At 45.2% G+C, this 21,311-nt stretch overlaps 7 protein-coding genes across 11 annotated transcripts; 2 read left to right on the top strand and 5 right to left on the bottom strand.

Annotated features, from left to right (window-relative positions):
* The first annotated feature begins 69 nt into the window (after positions 1-69).
* On the top strand, positions 70-21,176 carry LOC6584713 (carboxypeptidase M). Of its 5 annotated transcripts, none has more exons than XM_015161255.3 (10): positions 70-178; positions 585-674; positions 18,174-18,421; positions 18,486-18,818; positions 18,893-19,080; positions 19,237-19,266; positions 19,428-19,723; positions 19,802-19,978; positions 20,051-20,143; positions 20,908-21,176. In XM_015161255.3, exons 3-10 carry the CDS (start codon positions 18,222-18,224, stop codon positions 21,079-21,081), a joined length of 1,491 nt encoding a protein of 496 aa, XP_015016741.1. In that variant the 5' UTR covers positions 70-178; positions 585-674; positions 18,174-18,221; the 3' UTR covers positions 21,082-21,176. The 5 variants fall into 5 exon arrangements, with proteins under 5 accessions (XP_015016741.1, XP_032588113.1, XP_032588115.1 ...); XM_032732222.2 differs by having other exon boundaries at positions 19,225-19,266; XM_032732224.2 differs by lacking the exon at positions 20,908-21,176 and adding an exon at positions 20,260-20,608 and having other exon boundaries at positions 19,225-19,266.
* LOC6584719 (serine protease SP24D) lies at positions 4,296-5,252 on the bottom strand. The gene is made up of 2 exons (XM_002010326.4): positions 4,965-5,252; positions 4,296-4,904 (listed from the first exon to the last, which is right to left on the bottom strand). The coding sequence occupies exons 1-2, from the start codon at positions 5,234-5,236 to the stop codon at positions 4,370-4,372; spliced, it is 807 nt and encodes a 268-aa protein (XP_002010362.1). The 5' UTR covers positions 5,237-5,252; the 3' UTR covers positions 4,296-4,369.
* On the bottom strand, positions 7,241-8,150 carry LOC6584718 (serine protease SP24D). Its single transcript, XM_002010325.4, has 2 exons — positions 7,890-8,150; positions 7,241-7,808 (listed from the first exon to the last, which is right to left on the bottom strand). Exons 1-2 carry the CDS (start codon positions 8,126-8,128, stop codon positions 7,283-7,285), a joined length of 765 nt encoding a protein of 254 aa, XP_002010361.1. The 5' UTR covers positions 8,129-8,150; the 3' UTR covers positions 7,241-7,282.
* On the bottom strand, positions 10,125-11,127 carry LOC6584717 (trypsin alpha-3). Its single transcript, XM_002010324.4, has 2 exons — positions 10,821-11,127; positions 10,125-10,736 (listed from the first exon to the last, which is right to left on the bottom strand). The coding sequence occupies exons 1-2, from the start codon at positions 11,051-11,053 to the stop codon at positions 10,202-10,204; spliced, it is 768 nt and encodes a 255-aa protein (XP_002010360.1). The 5' UTR covers positions 11,054-11,127; the 3' UTR covers positions 10,125-10,201.
* Positions 12,587-13,732, bottom strand: LOC6584716 (chymotrypsin-1). The gene is made up of 2 exons (XM_002010323.4): positions 13,503-13,732; positions 12,587-13,258 (listed from the first exon to the last, which is right to left on the bottom strand). The coding sequence occupies exons 1-2, from the start codon at positions 13,730-13,732 to the stop codon at positions 12,712-12,714; spliced, it is 777 nt and encodes a 258-aa protein (XP_002010359.1). The 3' UTR covers positions 12,587-12,711.
* Positions 13,902-14,895, top strand: LOC6584715 (serine protease SP24D). The gene is made up of 2 exons (XM_002010322.4): positions 13,902-14,158; positions 14,225-14,895. The coding sequence occupies exons 1-2, from the start codon at positions 13,929-13,931 to the stop codon at positions 14,751-14,753; spliced, it is 759 nt and encodes a 252-aa protein (XP_002010358.1). The 5' UTR covers positions 13,902-13,928; the 3' UTR covers positions 14,754-14,895.
* Positions 16,662-17,567, bottom strand: LOC6584714 (serine protease SP24D). The gene is made up of 2 exons (XM_002010321.4): positions 17,298-17,567; positions 16,662-17,243 (listed from the first exon to the last, which is right to left on the bottom strand). Exons 1-2 carry the CDS (start codon positions 17,519-17,521, stop codon positions 16,712-16,714), a joined length of 756 nt encoding a protein of 251 aa, XP_002010357.1. The 5' UTR covers positions 17,522-17,567; the 3' UTR covers positions 16,662-16,711.
* Positions 21,177-21,311: the final 135 nt, after the last annotated feature.

Below are 21,311 nucleotides of genomic sequence, written 5' to 3'. Positions count from 1 at the left end.
TGCGGCTGCTGGCGTTGCTGCTCTGCCAACATCAAAGTCAACGTCACTGCCTCTGGCTTAAAGCAACCGCCTGCCAGTCGAACTTTAACGGCGCTTGCTGACGGACGCGTCTGACTTGCTCTCTGGTACTGCGGCTCTCTTTCACTCCGGCCAAACGCGCATCGTATATAATTCGAATGTAAGAAGCAACGGCTAATATTCAAGACGCTTCCTTAAAGCATAAACTAACTGTTATTGTTGTGCTTTTCTCCATCCCATTCCCCATTCTCATTCCCGTTACCATTCCCATTGCCCATTGTTGCTTTATGGCCTCAGTGCGTGTGCGGTGCGTGCTAATTAAACCGTTTATTGCGTAGGCGCAAAGAGAAACTTTTTTGTCGCCTAAGAATTCTGATTTGCATTGTGTTTTTTGTTGTTGTTGGTTTTTGTATACTTTTATTGTCATCGCTTGTTTGTGATTGTTTGTTTTTTTTTGTTTTTTTGTTTTTTTTTTTGGCAACAGAAAGTGTGCGAAGAAATTGAAGCCCGGCAAGAGCGTACGTTTAAATAAAAGCTGATTGTATTTTATGCAAATTCTTTTGCAGTTGTAGCCAACTACTCGGACGACAACAGCGACGACAACACGCAGCAGCGACAGCATCATTAAAACGAGTCAGCTAGAAAGCACAGATCAGGTAATTGAAATCATAACAAATTGAATTATCCCTTGATAATGATTCCGCACGTGCACTTTGAAGATCAAGGCCAGCAGAATCCTTAACTCGACCATGGCAGAGGCAGACGCAGCGGCAAGGTCGTCGTCTACGTTGCCACTGCTATTTCCACTGCCAAGGTGAAGGTCAATGCAAGAGACGTCGGCAGCAGCTGCATGCAGTTTATTGTTGTTATATAAACGAGAGTCAGCTAGCCCAAGCACCCAACCACCCACACACCGAAACACACAGAGAGAGACTTTCACACACACACACACACACATCTATTACTACTACTACTACTACTACTAACCCAGTAAGCAACTGCGCATGTCTCTGCCGACGTCACTCTCTCCGCGTCATATCCTTTTTTCGCTGCTTTCTCTGCCATGACGCCAGCGCAGACGCTTCCGTCATGGCCGTCGCTGCAGTCACCGCAGTCGCAGCATTGAACTTGACAACAACTTTCAATGCGACAACGAGAGGCATAGCCAGCGGGAGATGGGTTAGATAGGTAGACAGAAACAGTAACAAGGTTAGTGGGTTAGCTTTGTCTGTGGGGTCTGCGCTCTGGTCTCTGGTCTCTGGTCTCCGCTCTGTGCATCGCCTCTTTCTCTGTCGCTGCTGTCGCTGGCGCTGACGTTGACGTTGGCTTTGACTGCGACGGCAGTGGTAACTGCGGCCGGATTCAAAAACCCGTTATCAAGTGCTCATGTGCTCTTTGATCGTCGCTTGCTCATGGGATTTATTTTACAAGTCGCTTTACACCCGCCCATCCGCTCATCCGCTTGTCCGTTTCTCTGCTCGTTCGTCATTTAATATTGGAAAATAAAACTATCTTATTCCGTTTCAATCCAACATCAGCGGCTCTGGACCCATCTCAATTTTGATTACTCTTCATGGAAAGACAAACGCAATAAAATAAAACCAAAAAACCACAACCAAAACCCAACGGCAATTGCAGCTCCACCAGCGCCACATTCGAGTCAAAGTCAATTCAATTTGTTTTCGGTATCAATGTGGCACACAGGTGAAATTGCGACGCTCATTTGGGTTGGCTGAGCCGCCAAACAAGTCCGAGCAGGTGCATTTCGATCTATTCAGTTCGGATTTCCAACTGCCAAGCTCAATTCACTGCCAATCAGCATTCAAATGAACTAGCTCTATCTGGGAACATAATCGCCATACCAGTTAGTAGTATCTGGGAACATAAACTACACCTAAATGAACTGCTGGGAACTTTGAATCATGATAAATTAACATCTCCAATTGAAATTGCTGGCAAATGAGCAACAGTTCAAATGAACTAGCTCTATCTGGGAATGTCACAGTCATCATTTCTTTTAAACGCCACAGTTTAATTTTCGATCTACTAATATCCAAAGTGAAGAAGAGCTCAAATGAGCTGGCTCCATTTTTGACAGCAATACAAATTCCCAGTAGTTAGCTTTCAGGACAAAAACTATAAGAGTTACTTTGTACTTTGATTCACGAATGATACATTTTTCGTATAACAATTTCCTTAAACAAAGAAAAAACATTAATTATTCTAGTGAAAATTCTGAATGTCTGATGAACTACAAAATGGGGTTTCCGGTACGAAAGAAATGAAAAAGTTAAATACTTTGAATAAAAGAAAGTCGTGAAATAGCCATGAATTAAAACGCAAAAATAAAAAAATAATAGCCCAACCAAAATTGATTACTTTCAAGAAATGTAGTAAAAATACTTTACCTAAGGCCTCCATATTTTTCCAATTCTGTTTACACTATATTCCCACAGTACAAAAAATATATTGGTTTTATGTAATGTCCGTCTGTCTCTATATATGAATACAAACCATTTCGATGGTATTGACGCTAGAGATTTGGCCGTGGCATCGTAAAATGCTTTTCTGGTATATCAGTAATCTAATTAGTATAGTCGCATTAAAAACCCAAGATCAAAAAGTTTTACATTTTTATAGATCTAGCTAGCTCCAAAATTGGATAATTGAGTTGCTGATAGCCCCCTCTTTGAAAAATACCCTATAATTTGCACATATTTGGCAAATTTTACAGTTAAGTTACCTTGGAGCCTTCTACAAGCTGGATCTAGTTTTAGATTCAAAATTGAATCAGATCCTAAAAGGTTAACAAAAAAAAAACGTAATTTGATGGAAGGCGAAACAGTTGACATCGCTCGTTCCATTGTTATGTTGGACAGTGTTATTTGGGCGGCTTCTTTTTGGCCTTAACGCCCTGGTCGCACTTGGCACTTGGCAGCTGGCACTTGGCAATAAGGCGTTTAGGCCCGCCTCTGGAGTTCGATGACTTGCAGCACGTCAATCCGCTTGGCACGCCGAATTTTACGCTTGACTGAGATGCGGATGAACTGGCGTACGTTAATTGCCGGACTGTGAGGGTAGCTGGAGGGGAAAGGGGGTGTCGATGATAGGGGCCAGAGGAGGCTTTCGGGGAAAATGAAGAAAAGCTGTGAAGCTGGCGACGACGAAGCGTGTGAGACAAGTGTAATGAAAACAAAACAAAATACTTTCTGGCAAGAGGGAAGGGCGGGGGGCTGGCGCCTGAGTAAGTGGATGTTAATGCCTGCAAAACGAATAGTTGGAAATCTCGTGACGAAATCAAAAACAACAAAAATTAACAAAACGGAAAATTACTGAACAACAACAACAAAAGCCAAAGCAAATCTGGTCTGAAGTTTTTCACTTTCACTGGCGGCAACTGAAATTGCGGTCTAAATGGATCCGGCGGGGTCGCTGTTCCCCAATTGACGTCGATGTGGCTGCTCTCGATTGTGGGCCGTCGGTCAGAGGGGGTTGGGTTAATGGCTAGGGCCACGCTCTAATAACCCAGCCGCGGCATTTCACTCATTTCACTCTTTTCACTCGCCCAGCCAAATGGGGAAATTAGAACCCGCGCCGACAATTTAACGGAAGCTCGAAGCGAATGATTCACTCACTCAGTACTCCGGAAATATTCAACCCTTTCAATTACTCTCTGCATATAAACTGTTTTCAAATACAATTTGAATATGCCATGAATCAAACAGCTCTAAGCAGACACCGACTGCTGAATACTCTATTCACCAGCTTCACACTTTGCAATATCGAAAGGTCAAGTTCCTGGAGTTACAGCTGATAGTTTCCAGAATACTCCGACTACAGTTACTACATATTTGTAGATGAATTGAAATCTGTAATGAGTACCCTGTAATCGTATTACTATATATTTGTAGATGAATTGATATCTGTAATTAATACCTTGTAATCGTATTGGAATGCTTTTCGACTAGAACTAGTTTTGGGCAGATATGTGCTTGGAGAGAATCTGGGTAGCTTACATCTGTTCGTCACTCTGTCAGTTGGTCAACTATAACCTGTAATCCTTAGGAATTAGTTGTTGCTTTAGCTTCATACATATGTATGTATATTATTCTTATATTCACATATTCATAGCTTAAATTCAAAGAAAAAGCCGTTACAGAGCTAACTGCAGGCTGTCAGTAATACCCTGTCGTCATTCCACATTCAGGCATACCCTGTAATAGGTGATTTGACTTGAATAATTTAAATTTCCTAATAGCAAGAGAGAATTTCTCCGATTATATTATATATATTCATATATGTTTTTATTGGGCATGCGAATACGGGAAAGACCCTTCGAATATCCGACAGATCATAGGTCGGAATTGCTGATTATCCAGCTGCGCAGGGTAGCGATGCTTTCGTAGCCGTCGGGCGCTTCCCGGCCGCAGGCGCCCAGCACAAAGCTGGCCACGCCTACGAGGCGACCCTCGTAGACAGCCGGTCCGCCGGAGTCGCCGTGGCAGGCACCCAGATTGGCGCCATGCAGCAGGCACATGGTCGTCGAGGGCAGACGCCTCATGTAGTGGCTGGTGCAATCGGAGCGCGCAATGCTGCGCACCTGGACGTACAGCAGGTCGTTGGAGGTGGGTCCGCCGTGGAAGATGGCGCCCCAGCCGGAAATGTGCACTACGGAATCAGCTGGCGGATCCTCCTCGGCCAGCGGGATGGCGACAATGTTGGCATTGAGGCCGAGTGGCCTGGCCAGACGCAGCAGGGCAATGTCGTAGCCCTGGCCCCCATTTAGGTACTGCGGATGCACCTCGATGGCTGCCACATCCACGTAGACAGCGTAGCTGTTCAGCCTCAGGCTGCCCGCCTGCACCGCCAGCCTGGATGGATCTGTGCTGTGGACAGTGGGTTAGCGAGCGCGATTTGCGGCACTTGAGTCTAGCGATTCAACTTACACATCCTGTCCGAACTGGACGCAGTGCGCCGCGGTCAGCACATAGCTGGCCGATATTATGGAGCCGCCGCAGATATGATGGCCAAAGTAGCGGAGCGACACCTGATGCCCGAACTGCCCGGCACTGGCGCGTCGTCCGCCCACAATGCGCGGACGTATGGGCACCAACGGCCGGCTGGTTGTCGTCTCTTCCCGCTCCTGCTCGCAGCGGGCAAGCGAGATCTCCAGCAGCAGGAGCAGCAGCGGCGTCAATAGTCTCCCTAGCAGCTCCATTTCTCCCGTCAAGTGCTCGGCACGAGTTGACGTTGCCTGCTTTTATATGACAATCCATCATCATCATCATCATCAGCCACGCTCCCTTCTACGGAACTTATCAGTCTGCTAAATGACAGCCCCTTAATTACCAAAAAAAAAAAATAAAATAAAATAAAAACAAAAACAGCTTTAAGCAAGCTCGACACGTGCTCAGAGTTCATTATATTGCATCACATGTGTATAACACCCATATAGATCAGGGATTTCCCTGGCTCTGACAGATCACAGTCAAAGATTTGTGCTGGCAGAGTATAATCGAATATATTCTTCAGTTGAGAATGAACAGAGATCATCAATCAAGCCAGGACCTCACATTGTGAGGCTCACAATTCAAATATGTATTTATCGTTCTATCATTTCATGCAATGCAAGTTTATAGTGTTCATCCCCCGATTATTTATTATCGATAACAATCGATACTTCGATTCAATTGTTGAAGGCATGGCTTTAAATTTGACCATAAGACACCGTATTCTTGTAATGCATTTGTAGATATACATATATACATATATATATATGTAATAATATGTCTGAAATGGGTAATACTTAATATCAATTTGCTACCATATGCATATGAGAGTGCCCAGTGTAGTCATCAGTCGGTCACTCCCCATTCGAGCAGTCTAAGCATTATTTTCTTTACAGTCAATATTAAAAATGTCAATTTATCTAGTTTTTCCCCTTTTTATACCCTGAACCCATTGAAAATGGGAAATCAGGGTATAATGGTTTTGTTGAAATGTATGTAACAGGCAGAAGGAGGCGTGGCAGACCCCACAAAGTATATATATTCTTGATCAGGGTGACGAGCTGAGTCGATTTGGCCCTGTCCGTCTGTCTGTCTGTCCGTCTGTCCGTCTGTCCGTCTGTCCGTCTGTCCGTATGTTTGAGCGCGTCGATTTCTGAAGATATAAGAGCTAGAGATTTCAAATTTTTTTTAAAATGTCCGTAATTACAGCGCGCATATCAAGTTTATCATTAAAAATCGATAACTCATCCCGATCTTTTTTTATCGATAAAAAACCTTATCGAAAACCAGTTATAAAATTATATCTTCTACACCTTTATTGCTAGAGTCTCCAAATTTTTTATGTATGCTTATATGCAATTTATACAATTTCGATTTTTGTTAAAATTTACCCCCCACCCTTAAATTCACCCCCTCACCATCACTTTTGTAAAAAGCGTATTTCAAATACTAGAGACTTGTGCATTGGCAATTACATGCATATCCATGTTATAATCATAATCTGAAAGTTTCATGAAGATCGTACGTCCATAAAAAAAGTTATTAAACAATTAAGTTCTCATAGTAAGCGCACACTGCAGCCCATGCGTGTTTATGCGTGGGTGCTTGTGTGTGTATGTGTGTGTGTATGCGTGTGTGTGTATGTGTGTGTGTATGCGTGTGTGTGTATGTATGTTTGTGTGTGCGTACGTGCGTGTGTGTGTGTGTGTGCGTGTTTCTTGTGTAAGCTGAAAGACGCGAAAAATTATTGAAATATCTATTGCTCCAAGGGTTCAGGGGATCTCGTAGTCGAGCAGTCTCGACTAGAGCTTTCTTACTTGTTTTCTGCTCAGCTCGTTAGCTATTCAAATTTAAATTCTTTGTTTAAAATAATTTTGGTAGAGCACAAGTTGAGCTTATGGGATGATTTGAGTGTATCTCTTGATAACTATGGTAAATGGATAATGGAACCATTTGGCTTTGTAAAAATTCTCTATATTATAAAAAATCGAACTTGTTCAGGCTCTTGCTTAAAGCGGGGCACTACATGAGCTTCTCATTTTAAGATTCATAGCTTTATGCACTTGGGACTGTCCGATTGACTAAGGGAATTACCAAGGGTATTACGGACTATAGACTGAAAATTAAATATCGACCTATTAAATTCATGAATTGCTAATACCCTCTACCCTGCCTTTACCCTGCCCACGAATCCGGTCAGTAGTTCTCTAAGATTTGGTTTAATTTACTTGATTTATTGCGTACTATCGTTTGCTCTACAAGTTGGCATGCTGGATGATCCAGTCGCGATGGTAGAACACCTTAGCATAGCCATCGGGCCGGGAGGAGCCGCAGCCGTTGACCACAAAGCCAGCGACGCCCACGAGCTCGCCATTGTAGATGGCCGGGCCACCAGAGTCGCCGTTGCAGGCGCCGTTGTCCATCTCGTGGGCCAGGCAGAGCATGCTATCCCTGTAGACGGCGATGGAGGTGGCGCATTGCAGCTTCGATATGGCGCTGAGCGTATTGAATTGCAGCTGGCGCGGCAAGTCGCCCTCGTGCCAGAGCCTGCCCCAGCCGGAGATGATCACGTCGCTGCCGACCGGTGTCTCCGCGCTGGCCAGTGGAATGGCGCGTATCTGGTTGGAGTAGATGAGCGGGCTCTCCAGCTTCAGCAGCGCCAAGTCGTTCCAGAAGCTTTTGTATTCCTCGTGCACTCGCACGTGAGCCACATTCCTTATCATGCCGCCGACGAAGCGGTCCAGGGTGCCGGCCCGAATGGTGATCGCACTGGCAGGCGTGCTGCGCATTTATGTAGATGTGTATGGAAGGAAAATGGGTTAGGATTACTGGAATAGAGTCCAGCTGAGCTGCAGTACTCACGGGATCAAAGTTCCGTTCTCCAGTTGTTCGGTGACGCAGTGGGCTGCGGTCAAGATGTAGTCTCGGGCAATGATGGAGCCGCCGCAGATGTGGGCTCCCTGGTAGCGCAGCGAGATCTGATGCGGAAACTGTGCAGCACTTGCATCCTTGCCCCCGACCACGCGTCCCGTCGGCGACGATTGGGGAGCCGCCGAGATCACGGTCAGCGCCGAACAGGCAAATATCAGAGCTCTCCACATGGCGAAGCTAGCGAGTGGTTGTCGACGATGGGAGAGTGGGTCTATTTATGCACTAATCACAGTGGATTACTGGTTCCAGTCAATACCTTATCGCTGCGGGTAATATGTCTCTCTCCCGTTCGCTCTGATCATCGAACTAGATTCCATCGAACTGTGATTAGTAAACCGTGTTCCTTCTCCCAAAAATAATATAAAAGAGCTCGGGAATATCCGACCTGAAGATAACCAGGTAATAGGAATGAATGCGTTTATAATAAACGCTCAATCGGACACTTGGCCTGAGATTGTCCAAAACCAATATACTCTCTTTGCAGCTTGAGCGGGTATATGTACGTAATCGATAGCTTATCCGTCGACTGCTGAATTGTGGGCTTATCCGTCAAGGGTTTCGCCCATAACAATAAATTGCGTGTTATAAAACTATGGCTTTTCAGCCGTGTGATATATTGTGGGGGAAACTTCTCCGGCTACGCAACAGCCTCTATAAAAGTACAATATGTACGGCCTTTAGTTTTAAGAAGCTAATGCGATTATAGTCAGCTTGAGATTATAATCAGCTTATTGGCAAGTTGTCGAACATAAGTACAAATGCTGTAATCAAATTTTGATTTATACTAAAATCCCTTCTATACCATCAATTCCAATATATCATTCATATAAAAAACTTCTCTCCTATGACTCTAGATGATAGATAGGATGGCCATTCGAATTTGTAAATGAATAGATCTCGATGATCCTGAATTTTATATATGTATATGTATATACTGACTCAGTGAAGTAAATATAATCTAGATTATGGCAACAGTGAGCAATACAATGTTATCTATTTCATTGATAATTCATTCTACTGCCTTATCGAAATTAATATTCTATATTTTAGAAATTATAAAATATCCACAGAAAATGCATATTTTCTAATTTGGATATCTGTTCCAAATACATCAAAAATATTTGAAATTTTTTAAAGAGATGGATATGGAAAATTTAGAAATTATCGATAATGTTTTCATTACTTTATTTGGTCGGTCACTCTACGATAAGAGTATTCCTATATATTCAAAAATAAAACAATTACTGTAGTTAACTCTGTAGTTCTAGATTAGCATACTAAATATAGTATACCCAAATGTTAATCAAACAGTATCTGGTATATGTCGTATTGCGGTAATATGAGACAAGATAATGCCCTTGAATACTTTACGATGAGATAAGACATCGGCAATGATTAAGGATTCACGAGTACGACAAATCCGCAGCTATATCTTATCTATTAATATTTGGTGTCAATGAGTAATCGATACATTTCTAGAAGCTATTAGAGTAGAAAGAAACGTCTGAATAGAGTCTCTTGAATTCTGTATTCTTTATGAGTCTATGAGGAGAAAGTTATACACCTTTCTCGAACTATTATTATTCTTGATTTTGCTCTTTTTATCTCAAAGCAATTCCTATAATACATATATACGTGTAAAATAATAAGGATATTCAGACTTCGACTTGAGTTTGAAAACGTTTGGTTTGTGACATGATCAGCAATATTTATGGACTGTATAAATATAAATTTAGCGCAGTGGCTAAATATGATTTATATATTCAGAATTTTCTTAGTCATCCAAACACTACGGCCTAATCTAAACTAAAATATTATTGTATAATGCTTACCGGAGAGACCTTACATTGAGTATATTTGAGTATGTTTACAATAGGAAATCTGAATGGATTATCCGCTGGGCAACAACTAGACAGAGATGTTAATAGATCACATAATATTTCAGCCGTCATTTAAGAGGTACAGCTATGTAGATATCTGGTTCTAGATTATAACTGACTTTACTTTGTTAGTTCTTTCACTTTTCCGTTTCCCCGGGAGAGTGAAAGGGAAATAGATTTGATTTTCTATCTTAGATTGGAGCTGGAACTCGAGCCTCCGATTCCTATATAACAAGTTTATTTATGTCCTACTAAATGGATCGCCCAATAAACAACAGCAATCCAATTCGTTTCTTATTGGATTTTAATAATGAAAGCAGATATATATATATATTTGGTATAGACTGGTTGGGGTACATTAGGTTAGTTGCGGAGCTGCTCCTGCAGCCAATCCTTGTAGCCGGCAACGCGCACGAAGACGTCCGGATAGCGAGAGCCGCAGGCGCCGACCACAAAGTTGCTGACGCCGATGAGGCGTCCGTTGTGGATGGCTGCACTGCCGCCATCGCCATGGCAGGTGCCTTCCCTGAGGGCATGGGCCAGGCAGAAGCTCTTGGCCGGATCGTAGTCACTGTACGCGTCCAGGCAGCTGCTGCTCGCAGCTAGCTTCAGATCGAGCTGGCGCAGCTTGAACGAGGTAATGCCCTCGACGGTGGTGCCCCAGCCGGCGACGCTGACCTTGGCGCCGTCCTCCGGCAGCGCCTCGTCTATGTCCACCAGCTCAATGGTCTGGATGCGGTCCGTCAGGGTCAGCGGACTGGCCAGCTTGATGACGGCCAGATTGTTGCTCAGCTGGTTATAGTCGGGATGGGGTGTGACCGAATCAACGGTCACAATGCGTCCGCCGGCATACTGATTGGTGCTGCCCACGCGAGCCGACAAGCGGCTGGCATCGACACTGCTCCAGAGAGAGAGAGAGAGAGAGAGAGAGAGAGAGAGGTATTGAGCATATGAGCACATCCCGGCTGTGGGTCACACTTACAGCTTGCCATCCCGATAGCAGCAGTGGGCGGCTGTCAGCAGATGCGACTCGGAGACGATGCTGGCGCCGCACACGTGCGCGTTGTCGATGCGCAGGGATACGGCGTAGGGTGCGTAGTTGGCAGCGGCCTCCTCGCCGCCCAATATGCGGCCCTCTGGGGCTGAATCGTTGGCCACGGCCATGGCCAAGAAGCCGACTAGCAGCAGCAGCTGCAATGCTCCCAGTTTACCCATCTCAGTGTCAATTCGTAGCTAAGTTTTGGTACGCGAATCGCCTCCTCTTTGTCGAATGCGCAGTGCAAATGCTTCCATGTCGATGGGTTTGTCCGCTTGGCGGCTTTGCGTCGCTGGAATGCCGACTAAATCTAATCTTATCGTGGTCAGCAGCTCATTTCAACTGTTATTGCTATTATGCCAGCGATAAATTCGCAATGTTATTGCCCAATATAAAGACGGACAGCACATCGGCCGGACGGGGCTTTCAGTTTGGAAAACACGTTGGATCCCAGATAGAAATAGCCGCAACATAATTCAAAAGATATGACGACGATGAGTCAAAGTTCCAATTTGAACTGAAAACGGATTTACTAAAGATTTTCCATTTCAATATCACTCGACAGACATTGCCGTACTTCATTCAAACGATATAGATAATAGATATACACAGCATTTATCCATAAAAGAATTCAATTGACCTTCAGATTTTCCTATAGTAGAGCCTAATGCCAAAGCTTAAAGCAATCAAGACTTTTTTTCTTACAATTGCAATAGAATATATTTCATTTTCTATACATATTCCACCTGTATAATCGACTTGTTTTAACAATATATCTTTTATTCCTTACAATAAAAATTGAATTTAAGTTTTTAATAGGAGTTTCACAAATTTTTATTTATTTAACTATATTTTTATAAAATATATAAAAGATCAAAATAAAATGAATTTTTTCATGGCCATTCTCGAACTTTTATTATATGAATTAGTCTCTCTCTTCATCCCTCCTTTTCTCTCTCTACGCTTTCCTTCTTTTTATTTTTGCTTAGCTTCTGCTCTGTTTCTCTTGATCTTGTTACCTTTTCCTTCTCTATTAGTCACTATCTACCTCTCTTGTCGTTTTTTCTCTCGCTCTCTGTCTCTTTCTTCAACTTTCTCTCTCTCGCTTTTGCTCTTATGAGAAAGAGGGAAAGAGAAATGAGGGAGATAGGGAAACAGTATCTCTTTCTGTCTTATTTTTTCTCACTCTTTCACTTTCACTCTCTCTCCGTCCTATCCATTGTTCTCTGTCAATACATTTATTTTTTCTCTTCCTGTCACTCTTTCTGTCTTTTCTCTTACTTTCTACATCTATCTCTGTACTCCCATTTTCTTCATTGATCTCTGCCACTCTCTTTATATGCCTTTCTCTTGATAACTCCCGCTCCCTCTCTCTACCTCTCTTCCGCTCTGTCTCTCACTCTTTCTCCCCAACATTTTGCGTCTATCCTTATCTGTCTTGAATACTTTCCACGAACTGAAACTCATTTGTGCTGCTATCAAATCGAGTGGCTTCAATAATACGGAACCTTTGTTCGTTCTATTTTACAGTAAGCTAACGCTATCTTTCGACCATATAGCAAATGTATACGATACAACCAATTGGCCGTTAGTTAACTTCTGATATGACCCATTATAATTTATAGGCGCTATAAACGGATTGTTTGGTTCTCACATGCGTGTGTAATTCCCGTCCAGCTCAGGGCCCATAAAACGATCGTAAATTGGCAATATAAAATAAACACGCGGAAACCCAAATTTTTTTGGTCTCTTTTCTTTTATATCTTTTTTTACACTTCACTCACAGTAAAAAAATGTCCAAAAAAATTAAATACATTGACGAAAAGTTGGGTTAAGTTTAATTCTGGTTGGCTGCAATCCAGTCAAGATAATAGGCGATGCGTGTCGATATGTCGGGGTATTTGGTGCCGCAGTTGCCCCAGAAGAAGCTGACAATACCCTGCAGCACTTGGTTGTCATCGACGACAGCGCCGCCGTCGTCGCCGCGACAGATGCCCTCCTTTTCGGCTCTGGCCAGGCACAGAACGGAGTCATAGCCGTAGCCAGCCTGCAGCTCACAAAGGGGCTTGCTCAAGGTGTTCAGGCTGGACTTTTGAAGCTTGTAGTTGGTGGTGCCGTCCGACTGCTCGCCCCAGCCGGCCACATAGACGGGCGTGCCATTGGCTGGAACCTCCTCGACTTCGCCCTCCTCCAGGGGCTCGGGCAGCTCAATTTTGTTAACCCGCTCGTTGAATACTAGCGGCTTGCTGAGCGTCAGTATTGCCAGATCGTGCAAAAAGTTGCCGTACGAGGGATGGATTAGCACCGCGCTGACATCCACTAGCTCGCCCCCGGCTAGCACGTTAATGCTGCCAACACGAACCGTTAGCTTGTCGGCCGAAACGCTGTAAGGGAGAAGAGAATGTTATGAAGCTTAGCAGCATTAACATTGGAGCCGGAGCTAGAAAGGGAGCATTAGCCAGTAACTTTTTATACAGCTCCAGCTAAAGCTTAGCTTCCTTTAGGGATGAGCTGAAATTCTGCTGGAGTGTTATCGATAGTTCAAGTAGTTGCTGCAACTAGTTCACTCCGTGTAACCAGCTCCCATCGAGTAGCTCCTTTTAGGGATGAGCGCTACGCTCTACTTACGGCTTGGCGCCCAATTCGGACACACAGTGGGCGGCGGTCAGCAACTGAGTCTGGGATATGATGATGGCCTGGCATGCGTGCACATTGTTGACGCGCAGCGATGTCACATAGGGAAACTCGGCCACCTTGGCATCCTCGCCGCCAAACAGGCGGCCCTGCGGCAGGGCAACAGCCAGACCCAGGATTAGGGTCAAGCTGAGTGCTGCTAGCGAAACGCGTTGGACATTCATGGCGTCGGAATGGTAACTAATTCGCCAATCATTGGCTTAGCTGCTTGGCACTTCGGTCTGCATCTAATCTGTTTCTGCGATAAGCATTTAATATGACCTGGTCTACGTCGATTAGATTGCCGGTCATAAAACTCTGACGCCAGTATAAAAGTCTCAGACCTGGGGCCGCCCTCAATTAGTTAGAATTGAGCCCAAAATGAGCCGAGTTCAGTACAGTTGGCTGCTCCTGCTGCTGCTTGGTGCAGCTGGTACCTTTGCGGCGTCTCCCTCGAGTCGACTGCTTGCAGGCCAGGCGGCTGCTGTCGGCTCTCATCCGTACAGTGTCTCGCTGCAACGCCAGGGTCTCCACCTCTGTGGAGGTGCTTTGATCAGCAATAAGGTCTGCCTGACAGCAGCCCATTGCGTCACCACCGGCGGCGTTGAAAGGTAACGCCTCAGACAGTTGGACAAGTCTCCCAGCATTAGCATTAATAACTCGTTTCCTGCCTGCAGCTATCCGCCCCGCACTTTCCTGGTGCGAGTGGGCAGCATCCAGCGCCTGGCCGGGGGTCAGCTGGCTCAGGTTGATCGCATTGTCGTGCACAGGGAATACGCCAATGGGGTCAATGATCTGGCATTGCTTGTGCTCCAGCAACCACTGACGCTGAGCGCCAACATACAGCCCATAGCACTGGCCAGCCAGGCGCCTCCTGCTGGCGCCGAGATCACCTTCACCGGCTGGGGAGCCACGACCCATGAGGGGTCTCTCAGCCAACGCCTGCAGGTGGGCAAGCGCCAGGCAATCAGTGCAGCCGACTGCCAGAAGCTGCTCTACTTCGATGACGAGAGCGTCCTCTGCCTGGTGCCAGCATCCGAGACGGCCTCCGATGGCATCTGTCAAGGCGATGCTGGCGCGCCGGCTGTCTACAATAATGAGCTGGTTGGCATTGGCGGATTCGTCGTCGACATCTGCGGCAGTTCCATGCCGAATGGCTTCGTGAATGTCGCCCATTACCTGGACTGGATCAAGACCAACATGTGAAACTAACATTGAATCCCTCCAGATGGCTTTGATATTATTTAGCTGTGCCGACAGGATGTCTAATTTTTATATATTATATAGCTCCATAAGATCTGTAAACTTAAATTGTATCAAGCTGCACAGACGCTATTCTTAAACCGAATTTCCCCCATGCAAGACTCATTCCACAAACATTTCTAACTACCATGACTTTTTGGGTTATGTCTCGGATATTGATAAGATTTTGGGGGCATGGTAAAACTGGCATTCTTAAATGTCAAGTTTAATCAAGTAGTTTCATAATTTTTATTGCTCAAAGTCTAGCGAGGGTACAGCTTACTGCATGATACTCGCTCACACGGAGTGGATTCAGACGAATAATTTTGGATTGAATCTTAAGAGGAACTCAACAATTACATTTGTGTAATCCTCGCTTGTAAATCGAGAATATAGTATATAGGATTTATTCAATGTTTAGCTGCTTTGGATTTAGTGATATCTATGTTTTAGAGGTATATCACGACCTTTTAAAACTAGCTACAATCACCAGCAAATGGATGAATGTTGATTTCCGAAAAACAGAAGCTAATATACTATATTCACTCAGTGAACGAGCATATGAAATAAGCGAATTTGCATAAATGAGACAGAGGAACAGGTAGATACAATTAAGTTCCCTCTCCATTAACTTTGTGGAAGTGGAGAAGTCTTTTAAGCCATTTACAGTTCGTGACTGAAATATCGTATGATAATAATAAATTATTCAGTATCAATTGAATGATAAACAATTTGCTCAAATAAAGACCGAGAGGCTTGTGTGACTGTACATATATACTTATATATACGTATGTATATATACGAAAGTGAATGTGATTATGTTATCTGAGTATAGGGTATCTTCTTATTCTTCTTCTTACTTGATAAGCCTCATAGGCTTAAGGAGTCTTTTACCATGATTCTTGACAACTTTTTTGCGTTTGGGTAAGCCCAACGTATATATCAATTTTAGCAATCATATCAAAGAGATAGAACAATTAGAACAAATATGTAGATACTTTAGGCTACTTGCTGGGTTTGCTCTCACTCCCAGTATTAGTTCAATTTTGATGTGATAGTTGAGGGGATATTTCCCATTAAAAGACTTAGCGCAGCTCTAAGTTCCTAGATTTTCTACTACATTCGAAATGGGAGCTTATGTACTTACTAACAAAATCTCTTCACTTAGAGACTGAAGTTCGAAATATGTAGATATTCTGGGAAAAAGCATTATAATGTATTTTTTTTCTCTCGGTATTTTATTATCCATTTTATTTGTTATTAAAATCGATAATCTGTCGAAATTAGTTATTTAACCGTGAAAACTAGAGATACCAAATGGATTTTTAAGACTAAAGACACAGAGAATAAACGGTTCAGATTATGTACACCTGCTTGGACTACCCGCTTCAATTGAAATCTGTATTTCTAGTCGTATAGACGCGAGCCTTTGATACCTACATGCCCATTTAGATGTCATTACTACATGCTGAAATTTTTATTAGGATAGGGTATACCGATTCGAATAACTAATTTACTAAGTTAGATGAATGTAGGAACACTTTTTATATACGTACATATATCTCTCTATATATATTTAGATAGAGACAGAGAGAGAGAGAGAGAGAGACTCTTCTATGCCAAGCTCAAGGTACATAAGTTTAGGCAAGTCGATCCCTCTTAGCTAAAGAGCTTCTACATTTGTATACAACTATTATACATATATGTAGCTATAAATAAAAACAAGCCCCTGAAACGGCATAGTCTAATCTCAAGAGCAGCTATAGAGAATCGTGCTACTGTGAAGTACTATATATATTTAGAGTGAAATACTTGGAGTATGCCAAATAATTGTGGATCAATAGAGAATCAATTGATAGATAGATTGATTGATTGATTGTAGACAATTGATTTTTGACTTTATTGGGCAAGTTGACCATAAGTTATTCCATTTGCTCTTGGATCCATTCGCGGTTGGCCGCAATGCTAATGAAGCGCTCGGGCAGCATGCCGCCGCACTCGCCCAAGGTCTCGCCGGCCAGGCCGACGAGGGTGTCCTGGTAGACAGCGGGTCCGCCAATGTCGCCGGTGCAGACGCCCTGGCGCCGCTGGTGGCCCAGGCAGAGCACCTGGTCGTTGCTCTCAAGGACATCGTCGGGAAGGTGGCACTGGCGCTCGGCCTCAGTGATGGCGTATCCGACCTGGAGAGTGCGGTACATGTCGGTCTCCGTCTCCTTGGTGCGTCCCCAGCCGGAGATGTCCACATAGACGCCCACTGGTGGGTTCTCAGTGGCCAGGGGCACGGCGGCGACATACTCATTGAACACCAGCGGCTCGCTGAGGCGCAGCAGTGCAATGCCTGTCTTCAGCTCATTGTAGTTGGGGTTCACTGTGATCTCCTCCACGCGGATGCGCTGCCCGCCATTGTACAGGTCCACAGTGCCAGCCGTAACCATAAATAGCTGTGGGGCCCACCTGCAGTAGAAATTAGTGTATAAGAGTGAGGGGCGGGATGGGGTTGCTACTTACGGCGTATCCTTGCCAGCCGAGCAGACGCAGGTGAGGGCGGTCAGGGCATAGCGCTCGGCAATGATGGCAGCGCCACAGTTGTAGCTGCCGCCAATGGAGAGCGCCGCCTGGTAGGGCAGCTGGCCCGGCACGGCATCCTCGCCACCGGCCACGCGGGCCTGAGGGCCAGCGCTGACCATGGAGCAGCCCAGCAGGAGAGTCACAAATGCGCAGCTGAATTTCATTCTGTGTTCTTTTTTTTTTTTTTTTAGTTCTGATTTGCTTTGCGAATGGCTCGATCCGCGGTGGGCGTGTAGCTTTTATAGTCCCTGTGGGGTATCAGGGCTAGATAGTAGCTATGACTATCAAATATACATACATAGTGCTGGGCATTGGCTGTATCTTATCTGCATTGATGAGCTACGTCCCATCCGGTTGGCATCTGATTAGACAAGCAGTTGGCCACTGATCACCAGTTGGTGTGCCTGGGCTACCTATCTAGAAAGAGAGAGAGAGAGTGAGATAGGGAGAGGGAGACAGCAATAGAGACAATCTCAGCAAACAAATAGAAATCAATGAACTTTGATTGCAGTTGCCAGCTGGGGCTGGTTGGGGAACACGTTTGCGGTCCGACTGGCTGGAACTGTCGGGAATTGTGGGGCCAATGCACTCATCCCCAGCAGCTCGCCACGGCTGGACAAATTGAAGCACGTACACCCGTCCATTCGTTTTGGTCGGCCACAACTGGTTGTTAACAAAGCAAAGCAGAAAAGCAAAGAGCCAACAGCCAACAGCCAACAGCCAATGGCAATGGCAATGGCAGTGGCTCAAGCTGAGACTCATCCATCTTCATCTGCTTATAACGTGAGCCTCGCTGGCCAATTTCGACATTTACAGACTTGACGTCACCATCAGCGGATCTCCAGGCGCGCACACACACACACAATGATACTGCGGAACACCATTGCCGGGCAGCTGGTGGTGCTGCTGTTGATCTATGGCCGCCACACCTTGCTCTCCAGCGCCAAGACGGTGACCAGCGAGCAGATGTCTTTGGCGCTGCCGGAGCCGCGCGCCTATCTGCCGGACGCACAGAATCTGGACTTTGTCTACCACGATCACGAGGAGCTGACGCGCTTCCTAAGGTGAGTTCCACGTCGATTCCATCGTTCATAGAGATCTACAAAAGGGGTCTGCATTCCATATTAGGGCGACAAGCGCGCGTTATCCCAACCTGACGGCGCTCTACTCCATCGGCAAGTCCATCCAGGGTCGCGACCTGTGGGTGATGGTGGTCAGCTCGTCCCCGTACGAGCATATGGTGGGCAAGCCCGACGTCAAGTACGTCGGCAATATACACGGCAACGAGCCCGTGGGCCGGGAGATGCTGCTGCATCTGATTCAGTACTTCGTGAGCAGCTACAACACGGATCAGTACGTCAAGTGGCTGCTGGACAACACTAGGATTCACATACTGCCCACCATGAATCCCGATGGCTATGCGGTGTCCAAGGAGGGCACCTGTGACGGCGGCCAGGGGCGGTAAGCTGAAGACTAATGAGTTCCCCTGAATCACGAATCGATCTATATCCTGATTTCCTTTTGCCTTGTGACAGCTATAATGCGCGCGGCTTTGATTTGAATCGCAATTTCCCCGACTACTTCAAGCAGAACAACAAGCGCGGGCAACCGGAGACGGACGCCGTCAAGGACTGGATATCCAAGATACAGTTCGTGCTCAGCGGCAGCCTGCACGGCGGCGCCTTGGTGGCCAGCTACCCGTACGACAATACGCCCAACTCCAGTAAGTAGTCTCTAAAGTGTGCGCCAGTCCTTCAACACGAATGTCTAGCTCGGCCTCGCGTCTGTGAGTGTTCCGATTTATAAAGTTATCTCTCCCCCTCAATTCTCTCTGTTTGAACTTTAATCCTTGCCTTCGCACCAATATGGCTGCTCAAAGGAATCTGCCGTTCGTCCGCCCTGTGCGCGAGTGAGTAGACGTCCGCCGATGCTGGCTGACTCATCTAATCAAATCCATCTCTCTCTCTCTCTCTCTCTCTCTCCCCTTTCATTGTCTCTGTCATTGCATTTCTGTATTGTTTTGGTTATTTTAATTTGTTTCGTGTCGCACTACATGTCCCCTGGGCGCAGTGTTCCAGACCTATTCGGCAGCGCCGTCGCTGACGCCCGACGACGATGTCTTCAAGCACCTGTCCCTGGTCTATGCCCGCAACCATGCCAAGATGTCCAGGGGCGTGGCATGCAAGTCGGCCACGCCGGCCTTCGAGAATGGCATCACAAACGGTGCCGCCTGGTATCCGCTGACCGGCGGCATGCAGGACTTTAACTATGTGTGGTATGGCTGCATGGAGATCACGCTGGAGATCTCCTGCTGCAAGTTCCCGCCGGCCTATGAGCTCAAGAAATACTGGGAGGACAATCAACTGGTAAGCATCCGTGACACATGCTAGATCCACTTTGCTGCCTCGACTCCACATTTATCCATGTGATCTCTGTCCCAACAGTCGCTCATCAAGTTTCTGGCCGAGGCCCATCGGGGCGTGCAGGGCTTCGTGTTCGATCCAGCGGGCATGCCCATTGAGCGCGCCTCCATCAAGATCAAGGGACGGGACGTTGGCTTCCAGACGACCAAATACGGAGAATTTTGGCGCATTCTACTGCCGGGCTACTACAAGGCCGAGGTAAGGAAAGCAAATCGTGCAGCCAAACTGCCGGCTAGGATTCATTTATAACCAGCTCTCTGCCTGAATTAGGTCTTTGCCGAGGGCTATGCGCCCCGCGAAGTGGAATTCGTCATTGTCGAGCAGCATCCCACGCTGCTCAATGTCACGCTGCAGGCCTCCAAGGTAAGTGTGGCTCAGCTCAATCTCTAACTGCTAACTAACAACCTGGTGCTGGTTCTATCCATCTAACAAACTTCTTTATCCCATATAACTGTGTATATAACCCGATCCCCGCTCAGTATAATGTTGGCTCCTCGCGTAAGCTCAAAAAGGAACGCAAGCAACGCCATCTCCTGCACGATGAACTTCAAACGCCCAATGAGTAAGAGTGCTGGAGCACTCACAATGGCATGTGCAATGTCAATCCCCGCGTCTGTAAATATTCGCTGAGTGCTTTAGACCCTTTGACCTGCCACTGATCCACTAGTCCAAACATAGATCTCTAGAGTCCCGCTAGTGGGCTTGCACTGCACTTGAGCGATATATACACATAGAGAACAAATTGAAATTCTTGACCAAAACAGCTTAGGATTAAACTCGTAACACTAGCCAAATTAAAAAACACAACAAAAAATATACATATACATATATAAAAAATTACCTCGCACACAAATAAAATTCTTTTTTTTTTATATCTTTGCACTCGTTTAAATGAAGAAAAAACAGAAAAAAAAAACATTATACCCTGATTTCTCATTTTCAATGGGTTCAGGGTATAAAAAACGATAGTAAATATATTTAAGTGTTGTTGTTATTAATATTGTTAAGTCTCATGTTGGTTTTTGGCTTTTTAATGTGGACAATAAATATGGATTAAAAGTAAAAAAAAAAAAAAACATCATTCGCTGCCACCAACTGAAAAAAAAACTTTTGCCCACTTTCCACAGCGCATTGAGGGAATTGGAGCGGGCGGGCCCTCGTACTACCGGCCGATGCAGCCGATACCGCAGCATTATAGACCAGGCATTCCACCCTACGCTGCAGCCGCTTCTACGGACAATGGTATCTTTTCGACCATCAGCAATGGGCTGAACAGCTTGTACTCAAATATTTTCGGTTGAGTACTGGAATGCAGATCCTGGGTGTTTGTTTCATTTTTAAGAATTTATGTGTGTAGTTTTTAGATTTAAATATGTTCGTCTATTTATTATTAATAATAAGAAGAAAAGCAATAAATACAACGTTTTAAAAAATAATATAAAACATACGACTTATTTTTGGTTGGCTTATTCAAAAAGAAACGAACAACAATAGTTCACAATAAGTATCGTAGACTATTTTTTGAAAGTTC

This window comes from Drosophila mojavensis, unplaced genomic scaffold (genome assembly GCF_018153725.1).
Source record: "Drosophila mojavensis isolate 15081-1352.22 unplaced genomic scaffold, ASM1815372v1 contig_136, whole genome shotgun sequence".
Classification (NCBI taxonomy): Eukaryota; Metazoa; Arthropoda; class Insecta; order Diptera; family Drosophilidae; genus Drosophila; species Drosophila mojavensis.
The sequence above is the reverse complement of the archived record's forward strand: the minus strand, read 5'-3'. Positions and strand labels throughout refer to the sequence as shown.